At 39.2% G+C, this 16301-nt stretch overlaps 1 protein-coding gene and 1 pseudogene across 1 annotated transcript; both read left to right on the top strand.

The window, feature by feature from the left end:
• Positions 1 to 2704: 2704 nt before the first annotated feature.
• LOC119490101 (P2Y purinoceptor 1-like) lies at positions 2705 to 4357 on the top strand. Its single transcript, XM_037773310.1, has one exon. It carries the CDS (start codon positions 3070 to 3072, stop codon positions 4069 to 4071), a length of 1002 nt encoding a protein of 333 aa, XP_037629238.1. The 5' UTR covers positions 2705 to 3069; the 3' UTR covers positions 4072 to 4357.
• An 8880-nt stretch (positions 4358 to 13237) lies between these two features.
• Positions 13238 to 14168, top strand: LOC119490611 (annotated as a pseudogene).
• The last annotated feature ends 2133 nt before the right edge of the window (positions 14169 to 16301 follow it).

Here is a 16301-nt window from a genome sequence, read left to right as displayed (position 1 = left end):
GCATAAGAATCCTCCAACTTCAGTGATTTTACTGTGTGGAAATAGTAATAATTTTGATTAAGCATGGGTTGAGGAAAACAGTATTAGACAACACATTAAATGATGGTGATTACAAATCAGAAAAATATAAGATACCATAAACATTCTGTAGGTACCCACGAGTCTTACAGACATGCCCACATTATGATAATCACATGCAATTTTGGGGCATGGGCAATTTTTTTGTTTTTTGAATGCAGTATAAATGTGTTATTTTTGCTTATTCTAAAATGCATACTTGGGTCCCTCAACAGTCTTAGATAAATTGGGTATGACTGGAAAGCTGAGACTCTTGTGGATCCAATGATTCCAATTGTATTCATGTATGTTGATTTTAGTCCCCATAGTAACCATTTCCTTGTGCTGAGACCATTTCTTGAAACTTGACCTCACTGTATAAAATGACCTATGGTGACCTCTAGGATAATCACAGCCTCATGAAACTTTACAGCCACAAACTAGAGACCTAGAGCATTCAGATTGACAATAAGGGGGTTTCTGAGCAGTTTCCATAACAGAAGTGCTCACCATTAAATTGCCGGAAAATGCAATTCTTGCAGAAATCAAAAGTTGTTAAATGTTTTTGATACCAAATCACAGCATGAGGCCTTTTCACACCGGGCACGAAACGAAAAAATAAAACAAAAATATGGAATATTCGTTAACGATTTTTCTCATTCAAACCTTTCACACCAAGGCCGACACGAATAATTGTGTTCAGTGCATTCCACCGAAAATGTAAGTTTCACACCATCACATCGTCAACCTTCGATTCATCATTGTCATCATTGCTTTTACTATAATAAACCCACACTCACCTCTACACACTGGAGATGGGCTTGTAGTGTGCCATACTGTATAGAAAAGTTACAATGTGGTCGCATTTCCTATGGGTGGCACCAAATAAGCATGTCATCATAACGAGTGTCAATGCTGATCCTCATTGCATTGGTTTTGACCATTCATCATGACTGGACTAAACATAGTCTAAATGTGTTATCATATACAGTATATGTGATTATTGTGTGATACATGGCCTTTATTACAGTACAAGGCTTTATGGTCAGTTGTATGGTATGGTCAGCTGTAATACTTCTGGGGATCGGTGGATTTCTTAAGGAAAGGCAGTGAGCTCATATACCTTTATTGCTGATAATAATAATAATAATAATAATAATAATAATAATAATAGGCCTAATTAAAGTTCAGCTATTGCTTGTCCTATAAGGTCAGGCTTTACAGTATACCTTTCACAACAACCACATATAATTTCTGAAACTTATAATCCAATGCACTTGGAAATGAATGGTTCTCCATTCGTTACCCTGACAACGAATTACGTTTACCCCTCGTTTGTCAACTACTCACCATCACAAGCAAGTTAAACTGCTATACTTCCCCAGATGTTTTCTTTATGTTCATTTTCTTGACAATCTTGTCTTTGTTAGTTAAAGAGGACACTATTTGTGAGACCAAATGGATCAGTCGATCAATATCCATAATGTTTTGTGGCGGTATGAACACGACATTGATTTCCGAGAAAATCTATTGATTGCTTAAAGGGACTATTTGTCTCTTTCAGAAATGCTTGTTAACAGCAACACCTGTGGCCGTTAAGTCAACGAAAGTCAGCGTCGGGCTCGCGCTTGCTCGCGCTTGCTCGCGCTTGCTCACTCTAAATAGACATGAACAAGCATCGCTCAAAACAGTGAGGCGACGCACGTCAGCTAAAAACACAATATTACTCTATATTTCACCTGCTTGGCAGTAATGTTAGCTGACCAGACGAAGGTCTCTCCGTGAATCACTGCTGATTCTAGTGTTGGCTTTTCCTGCTTCAACCCCGGCTAAGGCAGCGGGGCTCTGCAGCGAGTAACGTTATCGCCTCCCGACCGCAGCCGGAGAGAGCAGGGAAGACACCGGCACCCGGTCAGAGACAATACCGTTTCTCTCTGCGGATCCCCGTCACTTCACAAGACACGGGAAACCTCTGTTGGTCTGGAGGAGCTGCAGCAGTTATTTCTGCACAAACGTCCACTGTACATTCACTAGATATTCTCAGAGCTAAACTAACTCTTCTGCAGTGTCGATTGAGCGCGCGTTCACGTCTAGAGGTGGAGCGAGACAGCGAGAACGCGCGCGGTGTGTGAGTTAAGACAGACAGAGTAGCAGTGACGCCGGCCACGCGTTCGCATATGCGCGCTCGCATATATATGCGTGCTCGCATATATATGCATGCTCATGTGTCCCGACCTGGTACATTTATACGCTTAAAAAGTTACAAACAGTCCCTTTAAACAAAAGTCATTATTTTGTTGGTTGGCTTGTTTTTATCGGCAACCAAAATTCGAAGAAATCGACACAGCTGCGGAAAAAAAAGTACTGCGAAATAGAAAAGCTAGCAAATGGGTAATATAATGTAGGAAAATACAAAGGCATAATGACTATAAATTATAAAATAAATAAAATTACGAATAAAAACAATATACAACTAAAAATACAATATATTAACTTATTATGCATCGAAAAATTAACTTCCATGGCCCCTGCCATTTCTGACAACTTCAAAAAACACGTCACATCTCTTAAACTCTGAGCTTTCAGAAACGTTCCACTTACGAGGTTGTGAATACCACAAGAGGGGGGGCGTTTGGGAGCTATGTTCCTTTTCATAAAGGGGCATTTTACATCATAAGATAAAAATATGTTTACATGCATCCTGTGTGTCATTTAATCATTGGATCAACCCTTCTTCAGAATTCACATTGAACTTTTCTATTTAATCATGAATCATGAACTATGTGGCGTCATACAACCACATTCAACTTCAAGATACCATTTTATCATTGCATCTACCCGCCTTGGTAGATGACATGCATTTCCTGTTTAATCTTGCAATGATAAGTTAACTAAGAATAATATTCCACAGGAAGCACCCTTTAAAGACAAATTGCCCCAGCTACTTCAACCATTCTCTGCGCCATAGCATACTTGCTTTACAATATTTACTGCTTTTACGGAGGAGACAGAATGAATAAATCCTCTTGTCCTCGTGTCAACTTTGACTTTGCAGGCAGATTTCTCCCTGCTGTTTACATCTTAGTCTTCATCATCAGTCTGGTAGTTAATGGATGGGGATTGAAGTCTTTGCTGCACAACTGGAAGAAGCTAAAGATCATCAATGTTTTTGTTCTCAACCTTGGACTAGCAGATATTCTGTATCTGCTCACGCTCCCATTTTTGATGGTGTACCACTTTAAGGAGAGTAAATGGATCTTTGGAGATACATTCTGCAAGATAACAAGATTCTGCTTCAATCTGAATTTATATGGCAGCATCGGGTTCCTGACTTGTATAAGTGTGTACAGGTACCTGGCTATTGTCCATCCAATGAGAGTGATGGGAAGAATAACTGTCACTCACACTGTGGGGATCTCAGTCATGGTTTGGCTGTTGGTGAGCGTTCAAAGTCTTCCAGACATGTTCTACAGCAAAACATTTGGAAACAACACTGAGAAATGTTACGATACCACCAGTAACGCCTATGTTGAGGATTACCTGAAATACAGCCTTGGATGGACACTCACTGGGTTTTGTATCCCATTCCTCATCACACTGGGCTGCTATGGACATGTGATTGTCGTTCTCTGCTGCACAAATACCACCGACAAGGTACTGAAACAGAGAAGTCTGAAGTTGTTGCTCATCACGATTCTTCTCTTCTCTGTTTGCTACATCCCCTATCATGTACTGAAGAACCTCAGCCTCTGGTCAAGAGTTTTGTACAAACAGAAGATATGCCGTGAATGGTCCAATGGAGTCTACATTGCTAAACAGATAAGTCGTGGCCTTGTGTGTCTGAACAGTGCTCTCAACCCTCTGGTTTACCTCCATGGAAGTGAAGATATTCCTGCTCGGCTCAGACGACTACTCCAGCGAGCTCGTCGGATGTTCAGCCATCAACCTCCAACAAACTCTAGTAGTGTGGCCATGGCTCAGATCACATATGAAGGTGTACCACAAGAAAAATAGTAACATGTTAAACATTATACTGTATATATTAATTGCCACATCTATATTAAGTGTATATTCATTCTATTAGAGGGAAGGAAGAATCACTTATAAAAGGTAATGATAAGAATTATAAATATAACTTGTATCATCATGTTAACTGTTTTATATAAATGGGTTTAATAAGTTTATGCTTTGTTAAGTAAATTAAGTACCGTTTGAATTATTTCACTTCCAGTTACTTATTGAGGGGGCATTATAATGCTGTGTGGTCATGGAGTTAGATGGGACTAAACTCAATCAAAAGAAGCGATTGGAGGTTTGTAAGTGCTGCGATTAGGAGGGGGGCAGAAATTATTGCTGTGATAGATTGTTGGTATATGATGAATTCAAATGTTATTGCATTGTTAAGGAAAAGGATTTAATCCAATTGGTTCAACATGTAGCCTATACTCTAAACTTTGATTTGTAGACAGATATACAGGTATATAAGCAAATAAATAGAGATGAATAATCACTCAAATGTTTTAAAGTATTAGCTTTTCCCTGTGAATTTAAAACAAGAGACTGATAAAACCATAGGCAGTTAGATAAATGTTTACTATTGTTTAATAAAGTTAAAAATATGTATAGTTTGTTCGCTTTGCACATAAAAAGCAATATGGTTATCTCTGTCTTCGGTATATTATTTTGTCATGGTTGATGCTTTTTCTTATCTATGAATATTTTTAATAAACACTCAATATTATTACTGACCTGTTTTTTCCAATATGTCTAAACCTACAAATATGAAAACAATTCACTAACTTAATTCACTCCCCTGTCCTGTTAGTGTCAGTTCAGTGCACCTGCAGAGCAGCCACTCCACAGTAACTCATATATCATCCTACATTCATTTTTCAGATTTTTGCTCACATGATTGATGATGACTACACATGATTAACTTTCTGCTTGCACAACCCTCCCAAAGAAATACGATGCTCACTGCCACACTCGCTCTTTCACTTTTGTGCTCATAACGTGATAAACTTTCTTATATAGGTTAGTTAAAAACCTTGACTTCGACACCACCCTCTGGCCAATTGTTACACTAACTTCACCACATCTGCTAAGCATCGAAAACAAACTTGGGACCTTGACTTTTATATATCTAACAATGTGTTTTTTGTTTTATAGTGAGCATTACTGTGGAGGGCAGAACCTGACAAAGTCAAAAATAAATAAATAGATAAAGGACTCCTTAAATAAATAAATAAATAAATAAATGTCATTAAATGCAGCAAAAAGAAATATAAAAAATAAACGCCAAATTAGTTAAAGCCATTAATTAATTATTAGAATGTTACATAAATTGATATTTCTGCTTAAATTTGCTTCTTTATTTATTTATCTTTTAGTCAATAGATACGTATACAGATAGAGTACATTTTTTAATGAGATAAAAGCATGGTTGACTTTCTCCAAATCTTTAGACTGTAGTTGGGGTCTGATTCGTGCAATGTTCCTTAGTTGAAAAAAGCAGGACTGAACTAGTCATATAAAGGTCAAAATGTAGTAATTAATCCTATGGGTTTTTTTTACACTGGGTTAATATTTTGGGCATGAGGACCAATTACATTTGAATAATTCTGCATTGCTGCATCTGGACCTAGAAAAATAATTTCTTGTAATTCAAATACAGGTTTGTTTTTCACCTAAAAGACCTAAACTATGAACTGACGACAGTTGGCCATGATGTTGATTTGATCATAAAGATAGTTTTAAAGACATATTTACACGGATAATATAATGTCTTAAAGAGAAAATTTCAATGATTGAGAAATATGTTTGTTTGATAGAAATTTATGCCACAGAATGACTCCAACCTTTGTGTTGACAGATATTGTTTTCTGATGTGAGCAATGCATCTTTTATCAGTTTTTGTGTTTGTAGTCACGTGACATTGCACTTATTTCTTAATTTTTTGTTTTGTTGTAAATAATTCTGGACAGATGAAACATGTCTCAATATTTTACATTTGTACTCTCAATGATTTTTGTGTTTTTGATGTATATTTTTTCCCATTATAGTATTCACAGATTTATATACCGGTAGTTATGTTGTAGATACTGTAGCTTTTCACGACGTTTCATTTCATCATTCATGAACTACTATTGTGCAGTACAGTTCTGCTTTTTGCTGATAAGCTGTTAAAAACTTCCACACAGTAATACACAGCAGCAGGAAAAGTCATTTTTGGTATTTCATGTGAAAAATGAAGCCAAATTAATGACTAATGTACAGTCCGATCGTCAGTCACTATACGTGTAAAATAGAAAAAAAAACATCTCCTGCGGGCCGTTCTCTATCGTATCGAGACTATCTCTCCAGCTTACATATTCCATATGTATGGGGAATGGGGATACTTTTTAAGACACACCGGCACTGCCGGCCACGCCCAGACGCGAGTCTATAAAGCGCATGCGCTGGCGTGGGATCATTGCCATTTTGATCTCCACTTTGGTGCAGAGCGTGTGATACAGAGAAAAAAAAACTTAACTCAAACCAGAATATCAGGGTTACAGCATCGAGTCCACTTACCTGGTGTAAGGAGCGGGCGTCTGTCTCTGGCAGCCTCCCCGGACTGCTGTTGTCCCTGTCTGGTTACCGTGTCTCCGGTGTGCTGCGTGGCGAGTTACCGGTGCTTCCAGGACGTATTGCGAAAGTCGCTAACACGTCCAGAGGCAGTTTGTCAGCTGTGCCGGCTACAGCGGCGAATGTTGACCGGTGTGTGAATAGAAAGGAAGAAAGGAGAACCGGTCTCCGGTGTGCTGTGTGGCGGCTAATCCGGATGACCGAGGTACCGGGGCTTCCAGGACGTATTGCAGTTTGTCAGCTGTGCCGTTAAATCGGCTACAGCGGCGAACGTTCACTGGTGTATGTGTGTGTGTTCCTGCCCTGCTCCGGCGGGTACGGAACACGTAGTCTGCGGCTACAAAATGTAGTCGCAGCGGGCGTCCCCGTGCCGGCACCTGAGTCCCGGGAGGAAAGAGACGCTGCTGGCAGTAGCAGCCGGCATTAAAAAAAAAAAAGAAAAAAAGATGTAAACAATCTCATATGCTGCTTCCGGGTCAACGCATCACAGAACTGGCTACCTGGAGACATCACTTCCTGGGTATTAGAGAGTTGTTTAATTTCTGGGGAAAATAAAATAAAATAAAGACAAAGAGTGCGAAAGAGAGGCACTCTTTGGATTTAAAAAAAAAAAAAAAATGAACAAAAAGAAAAAAAAATTGTTTTCCTTTGTCCAGTCAGTATGGCAGACACTGCAGGCCATTCCTGTTTAAAATGGTTATAGTGTTAAATTGCCAATGGAGGATGGGCATGACAGGTGTGTTTCATGCTGGGGATATGACCATGCATTGAGGGCTAAAAATGACCCAGCGTCAGGTGTGGATTGTTTTATCATGCCTCTTCGCACAAGGGAAGCCAGACTTCACCTTTTTAGATGGAAGAGCCCTCGCTCCCCTTCCTGCGGGCGTTCTGTTGACAGTTGTCAATAAAGATTTGTTTGAAAGCTACAAGGCAGGTAAAGTTTGTTTGCTAGCAGAGGTCTGTATGGGTCACAATAATGCCAACAAAGCAGAAACATGCTGTCCTGATCATCTGTGCCGTCCTGTTCGCGGAAATGTCTAAAAGAGGCGCCGCCGTATATGAACTTGCAGGTGGCAAGGTAGACGTGGACAGTATGGCTTGACCATTTTGCAGAGAGAATTGGAGGTAAGTTAGCTATGTTTTACCATCTATTGTACACTGTTATCTTGATAGCTACGCTCTGATTACTGTAAAAAAAAAAGTCGAAAAAAGTACTAACGTTGGGGAATCGGCTTGTGGCTCTGCTTCAACTGTACGAGAGCCTATGGACGGCCGACCAAAATTTCTGACATGTCAGAAATTCATCCGACTGTCCGACGGCCGGTCGGGAGGAGTTAATCGGTCCTCGGTTCCCCCTCCCCGTACACTGCGCGGCACACGACGCCCGACAAAGCTGAAATTCGGTCCGACTCTAAAATGAGTCGTGTGGCTCAAAATTCGGGCCAGAAACGGACTAAAATCGTATAGTGTATGCCCAGCTTTACAGTTTACATCCATGTCTGTCCAAAATGTCATCACTTCATCAATTTATCCTGTTAGACATTTGTGTGAAATTGTCATAATTAGCATATTAATTCTTGAATTATGGCTAAAAACACAGTGACCTTGACATTTGACCTTTGATCACCCAAATCTAATCAGTTTATCCTTGATTCCAAGTGGACATTTGTGCCAAAATTCCCTCCAGGTGTTCTTGAAATATCGCGTTCACGAGAACAGCATAAAGAGGCATAAAATCCTCTTCTTTATCTTGAAGGAATCTATCTGAATAATGAGAAGCTGGCTACTTCTTGGAGCTGCCCCTTGACACAGAAATATGTAAGGGATAATGTACAGTGAGCCAGCCATTGTTGTGAAATAAACCCTGAAGCGTTTTTAACACAAAAATGGTTCGTCAGAGTCCGACACCACAATTGCGCCCATAGCAACGTTCTGTTATACATAGCAACAGTGTGCTCTAAAGAAATAGCAGACCGTAAAACGCCTTGATTGACCAATCAGAATTAAGTATTCAACAAAGCCGTGTAATATAATAGGCATAACATAAATGTTAGAGAGAATAGGGGTACACTTCATGTCAAACTCATTTTGACAGGTGTGACTAATCGGCGTCCAATCACAGGCTGCCACATCATACCGGAAACCACGCCCACCCCACCCCTAACCCCGCCCCTCCCCTGAGCCAATGAGATACGTCGACGTCATTATAGGCGGTCCCCCTTTACCCTCCCCTTTTTTCCCACGCCCCTGGTGATGTTTTTCATCCAATGAGATAGGACCACGTGATCACGGGAAATTCCCATGGGTTTGAACCAATGAGAAGCGTGTGAACTCTTTTTGAGAACCAATGAGAGAAACCATCCTAACCCTAACCTTTCACCTTTAGCGCTGTGTAAGACAAGGGAAGCACAGATGCACAGGTCGTAAAACATCTTATGTGAGGGATTATGGGTGTCTGGATATGTTATGCCTGTCAAGTGGAGGTCTGTGTGGGCACGTACAGACATGTTCAGACATGTCTCTAACATGGTGGCTGTTGGCATGGTGCTGTGGGGAAGCTCGCTGCTGCTGGGAATACTCAGGTCTGACATCACAATGTATAATTACTAAACTGAATACAAGGATAAGACTGGCAAATATCTTTATGTCTCTAAAATCAAACAGTGAATTGGTCCTTCTAACAAGTGTTTCCTGTATAGACAAAGCCTGATGTATCTTATTCCTCTGCATCAGCTCCATTGTTGTCCAAACTATAAAAAAAAACACATTGATGAGGCGACACTTGCACTGAGTGACATGTTCCTTCATTACGATGAACACGGACACTGAAGTTTATTTTCAGTCAATCCCACAAACAATGTTAAATACTCACTAGAGCAGCTGTTCCCAAACTCTTCCATACCAAGGCCTCCCAAATAGCATTATTGCTTACAGCTTATTGCCAGGGCCCCCCCTTTGCAAGATGGCTTTAAAAACCCATTGACAATACTACAGCAAACTCGGTTCTGATTGGTCAATCGCGGCGTTCTACGGTTATTTCTTTATAGCAGACCGTTGCTATGGGCGCAGTTCTGATGCCAGACTCTGGCAGAAACCGTTTTTGTGTCAAATTATTGATTTTGTTAAGTAAATAGCCGTGTAACAAACTGTAAAAACGGTCTTTCGCGGATAACGTTATCCGTGAAAGACGTCAAGAAGAAGGAGAAATCACAATCCATGCCACAGAAGAGGGGGACACTTCTTGTCAAAATATCTGTCCGGAAAAGAGGAAGAAATCCTGTTCCATAAACGAGGGAAATCCCTCGTTAAATCCTGACGGCCCATCCGATGAAAACCGTGTAAGAAAGTGTAATCAAAGAAAGGTAAATAATGAAAATTAAATTAAGGAAACTTATTTCCTTAAAAAAACATCAAATGAATTGTTGCAAGTCTTTTTCCCATGTTTGTAACACAACCCCCTAAAACAGCTCTACATTCGCCATTGCAATGAAAGACCTCTATTGAAATTACATTTCACACCTTACCATTCAGCCTTTCCCTCAGGTTTTTATTTTTACATCTTAGAAAGATTTTTTCTCTGCTGTTCTAGATTATCTCATAAAGTCTGCAAATCTCCAATCCAGAAGGGTTTGTAAGATTTTCTAAAAAACTTTATAGCTAATCAAATTCCCATGTATTCAATGCTGTATAGAGACAGCCACACAGTCTGTCATACCATGCAGCCAAAGACCAAGCGGTAAAATAAGCTGTAATTTTGTAATCGAATGAAATGTTTGACCACTGTAATTGTCTTTTTGGTGTCTTGTAAACCCACGAGGGTTGGGTACTCTGTGTGCATGACACGAAAATAAAGAAAATCATCACTATGTGGTATTTGTTTTGATGAGGTTCAAGATGTTTACGCTGTTAAGTGCTTGTAAATTAAAGCCACTTTATTTCACAAGAACCTTGTTTACTGAGGAGAGGTTTTGGCAAATTGTCAACCCACCAGGTTAAATCTTTTGGCATTTGGAGAGTGGGCAAAGTAAAAACAAATGACATTCAAATCTAGGCAAGATGGGTTTATTGGTTTTTCCCATAATCTACCATCTCTTGTCTTCATACCAGGTATACGACTGTACAAAGAAACAATATCACTTTCTGCACAGGGGAAGAAGCATTGCATGTATAGCAGAACGGGAATAAAACAACAAGGAAATGTTGGACTTGAAAAATACAAATCAAAGCTTTTATTAATCTTAGATGTCAAAAAAAGGGAAATGAAAGACAGTAAAATGCAATGTAAAATGTTTTAACTGCATATAAGACAATGGTGTCCACATAAACACAGCCATGTTGTTTATAGCATAGCATAGCATGGCAAAATAAGATAAAGGCAATTTGTATCTCTTAAATAAAACTGAGTGGGTTAATTGAGGTTCGTTTAATTGTGTGAATTTATGTTTCACCACTTCACTTGGAAGAAGACATATCTGGATTTAACGGTGTCTTGGTGCAGTTAATGTGTGACACGCACCTTTCATTAAACGGTTTTCATACAGCCTATAAATAAGGTCTCTAGATAGGGTCTCCTATCAGAGTTCTGGGACTTTTTATAAAATCAGAGAGAAAAAAGTAGACAATAAAGTTTTTACAAAAATATTCTACGTCATATCCGCTCATTCAAACATCCGGCGGGAGGGCGGAGCAAAAAGTATCCGCTCATTCAAACATCCGGCGGGAGGACGGAGCAGAAGTTATGCAGCGTATGTGGTGAAATAAACGTGCAATTTCCTTCATTTAATTTTCATTATTTACCTTTCTTTGATTACACTTTCTTACACGGTTTTCATCGGATGGGCCGTCAGGATTTAACGAGGGAGTTCCCTCGTTTATGGAACAGGATTTCTTCCTCTTTTCCGGACAGATATTTTGACAAGAAGTGTCCCCCTCTTCTGTGGCATGGATTGTGATTTCTCCTTCTTCTTGACGTCTTTCACGGATAACGTTATCCGCGAAAGACCGTTTTTACAGTTGTTTCACGGCTATTTACTTAAGAAATCAATAATTTGACACAAAAACGGTCTGCCAGAGTCTGGCATCAGAACTGCGCCCATAGCAACGGTCTGCTATAAGAAATAACCGTAGAAACGCCGCGATTGACCAATCAGAACCGAGTTTGCTGTAGTATTGTCAATGGGTTTTTAAAGCCATCTTGCAAAAGGGGGGGCCCTGGCAATAAGCTGTAAGCAATAATGCTATTTGGGAGGCCTTGGTATGGAAGAGTTTGGGAACAGCTGCTCTAGTGAGTATTTAACATTGTTTGTGGGATTGACTGAAAATAAACTTCAGTGTCCGTGTTCATCGTAATGAAGGAACATGTCACTCAGTGCAAGTGTCGCTCATCAATGTGTTTTTTTTATAGTTTGGACAACAATGGAGCTGATGCAGAGGAATAAGATACATCAGGCTTTGTCTATACAGGAAACACTTGTTAGAAGGACCAATTCACTGTTGATTTTAGAGACATAAAGATATTTGCCAGTCTTATCCTTGTATTCAGTTTAGTAATTACACATGTGATGTCAGACCTGAGTATTCCCAGCAGCAGCGAGCTTCCCCACAGCACCATGCCCAACAGCCACCATGTTAGAGACATGTCTGAACATGTCTGTACGTGCCCACACAGACCTCCACTTGACAGACATAACATATCCAGACACCCATATCCCTCACATAAGATGTTTTACGACATGTGCATCTGTGCTTCCCTCGTCTTACACAGCGCTAAAGGTGAAAAGGTTATGGGTTAGGATGGTTTCTCTCATTGATTTCTCAAAAAGAGTTCACACGCTTCTCATTGGTTCAAACCCATGGGAATTTCCCGTGATCACGTGGTCCTATCTCATTGGATGAAAAACATCACCAGGGGCGTGGGAAAAAAGAGGAGGGGAAAGGGGGACCGCCTATAATGATGTCGACGTATCTCAATTGGCTCAGGGGAGGTGCGGGGTGGGCGGTGTTAGGGGGTGGGGGTGGGCGTGGTTTCCGGTATGACGTGGCAGCCTGTGATTGGACGCGGATTAGTCACACCTGTCAAAATGAGTTTTGAAATGAAGTGTAACCCCTATTCTCTCTAATGTTGTTAAACTCTCATGTTAGAAATGAAGCGTAGGTTACTGGAGCTCAACATTCAGTTTCAACTTCTCATAAGGTTTTGTCAGAGGTGTCAGAAAAAAGAAAGAAATTCTACACGTGAGGCCACACAATCACATATAAACCTGTAATTGTAGGCTAAGTTGTTACTTTGGCTCATCATGGATTCACTTTAGATGACTTTAATTTTTCTATTTAAAAAAATCAAACCAGACAAACCAGCAAACCAGACAAACCAGCCCTACCCATGTCATTTCAGGGTGCAGCACTCACATGTGGTGTGTAGAAGAAAGAGGAAGTCTTGTCTGCACCACCCATGCTGTAATTCTGGTACTATCTATTCGATCTTACACTCACAGAGAGAAGGACCTATACTAACTGCTTTCCAGAAGAATATGAACAACACAATTTGTCAACAATGAGCTATAACTTTAAAAGCAGATTTCTGCCTCCGGTTTTCATCTTAGTCTTCATCATTGGTCCTGGTAGCTAATGGATGGGGACTGAAGTCTTTGCTCCAAAACTGGAAGAAATTGGGTAACGTCAATGTGTTCATTCTCAACCTTGGACTACAGATATTCCTGTATCTGCTCACGCTCACCCTTTTTGATGGTGTACTACTTAAGGGGAGTAAATGGATCTTTGAAGATACATTCTGCAAGATAACAAGATTCTGGCTTCAATCTGAATTTATATGGCAGCATCGGGTTCCTGACTTGTATAAGTGTGTACAGGTACCTGGCTATTGTCCATCCAATGAGAGTGATGGGAAGAATAACTGTCACTCACTCTGTGGGGATCTCAGTCATGGTTTGGCTGTTGGTGAGCGTTCAAAGTCTTCCAGACATGTTTCTACAGCAAAACATCTGGAAACAACACTGAGAAATGTTACGAATACCACCAGTAACGCCTATGTTGAGGATTACCTGAAATACAGCCTTGGATGGACACTCACTGGGTTTTGTATCCCATTCCTCATCACACTGGGCTGCTATGGACATGTGATTGTCGTTCTCTGCCGCACAAATACCACCGACAAGGTACTGAAACAGAGATGCTTGAAGTTGTTGCTCATCACGATTCTTCTCTTCTCTGTTTGCTACATCCCCTATCATGTACTGAAGAACCTCAGCCGCTGGTCAAGAGTTTTGTACAAACAGAAGATATGCCGTGAATGGTCCAATGGAGTCTACTTGCTAAACAGATAAAGTCGTGGCCTTGTGTGTCTGAACAGTGCTCTCAACCCTCTGGTTTACCTCCATGGAAGTGAAGATATTCCTGCTCGGCTCAGACGACTACTCCAGCGAGCTCGTCGGATGTTCAGCCATCCGCCTCCAAACAAACTCTAATAGTGTGGCCATGGCTCAGATCAAATATGAAGGTGTAACACAAGAAAAATAGTAAAATTTAAACATTATACTGTATATATTAATTGCCACATATATATTAAGTGTATATTCATTCTATTAGAGGGAAGGAAGAATCACTTATAAAAGGTAATGATAAGAATTATAAATATAACTTGTATTAATCATGGTAAGTGTTTATATAAATGGGTTTATATAAATGGTTTATGCTCTGTTAAGTAAATTAAGTACCGTTTGAATTATTTCACTTCCAGTTACTTATTGAGGGGGCAAGTATTAGCTTTTCCTCTGTGAATTTAAAACAAGAGACTGATAAATCAGCCATAGGCAGTTAGATAAATATTTACTATTGTTTTAATAAGTTCAAATACAAATAGTTTTGTTCGATTTGGCACATAAAAGCAATATGGTTATCTCCGTCTTCGTATATTATTTTGTCATGGTTGTGGCTTTTTCTTATCTATGAATATTTTTAATAAACACTCAATATTATTACTGAATTATTTTTTCCCAATAGTTCTAAACCTACAAATATGAAAACAATTCACTGACTTAATTCACTCCCCTGTCCTGTTAGTGTCAGTTCAGTGCACCTGCAGAGCAGCCACTCCACAGTAACTTCATATATCATCCTACATTAATTTTTTCCATTTTTGCTCACCCAAACTACGCAAGATTAACTTCCTGCTTGCACCACCCTCTCAAAGAAATACGATGCTCACTGCCAAACACATCTCTTTCACTTTTGTGCTCATACCGTGATAAACTTTCTTATATAGGTTAGTTAAAAACCTGACTTTGACACCACCCTCTGGCCAATTGTTACACTAACTTCACCACAACTGCTAAGCATCAAAAACAAACTTGGGACCATTGACTTTTATATATCTAACAATGTGTTTTTTGTTTTATAATGAGCATTACTATGGAGGGCAGAACCTGACAAAGTCAAAAATAAATAAATAGATAAAGGACTCCTTAAATAAATAAATATGTCATGACATGCGGCAAAAAAATATTAAAAATGAACGCCAAATTAGTTGAAGCCATTAATTAATTGTTAGAATGTTACATAAATTGATATTTCTGTTTAAATGTGCTTCTTTCTTTATTTATCTTTTAGTCAATAGATATATATACAGATAGAGTAAATTTGTTTAATGAGATAAAAGCATGGTTGACTTTCTCCAAATCTTTAGACTGTAGTTGGGGTCTGATTCGTGTAATGTTCCTTGGTTGAAAAAAGCAGGACTGAATTAATCATATGAAGGTCAAAATGTAGTAATTAATCCCATGATTCTTTTTACACTGGGTTAATATTTTTGGGCATGAGGACCAATTACATTTGAGTATTCTGCATTGCTGCATCTGGACCTAGAAAAATAATTTCTTGTAATTCAAATACAGTTTTTTTTTCACCTAAAAGACCTAAACTATGAACTGACGCAGTTGGCCATGAAGTTGATTTGGTCACAAAGATAGTTTTAAAGACATATTTACACTGATAACATAATGTCTTAAAGAGGAAACTTAATGAAGTTAGAAATATGTTTGTTTGATAAAATGTATGCCACAGAATGACTCCAACCTTTGTGTTGACAGATATTGTTTTCTGACGTGAGCAATGCATCTTTTATCAGTTTTTTGTGTTTGTAGTCACGTGACATTGCACTTATTTCCTAATTTTTCTGTTTTGTTGTAAATAAGTTCTGGAGGGATGAAACATGTCCTCAATATTTTACATTTGTACTCTCAATGATTTTTGTGTTTTGATGTATATTTTTCGCATTATAGTATTCACAGGTTTATATACCGGTAGTTATGTTGTACATACCTGTAGCTTTTCACGACGTTTCATTTCATCATTACATTAATACTATTGTGCAGTACAGTTCTGCTTTTTGCGGATAAGCTGTTAAAAACTTCCACCCAGTAATACACAGCAGCAGAAAAAAGTCATTTTGGTATTTCATGTGAAAAATGAAGCCAAATTAATGACTAATGTACGCTCCGATCGTCAGTCCACTACACCTGATAAAAATAGAAAAAAAACAGCCTGTCATCTCCTGTGGGCAATTCTGTTGACAGTTTGTCATAAAGATTTGTTTGAAAGCT

The sequence above is a fragment of the Sebastes umbrosus genome, chromosome 6 (assembly GCF_015220745.1).
Source record: "Sebastes umbrosus isolate fSebUmb1 chromosome 6, fSebUmb1.pri, whole genome shotgun sequence".
In the NCBI taxonomy this organism is placed as follows: Eukaryota; Metazoa; Chordata; class Actinopteri; order Perciformes; family Sebastidae; genus Sebastes; species Sebastes umbrosus.
Note: the sequence above shows the minus strand (reverse complement) of the source record. Positions and strands in the feature narration are given on the sequence as shown.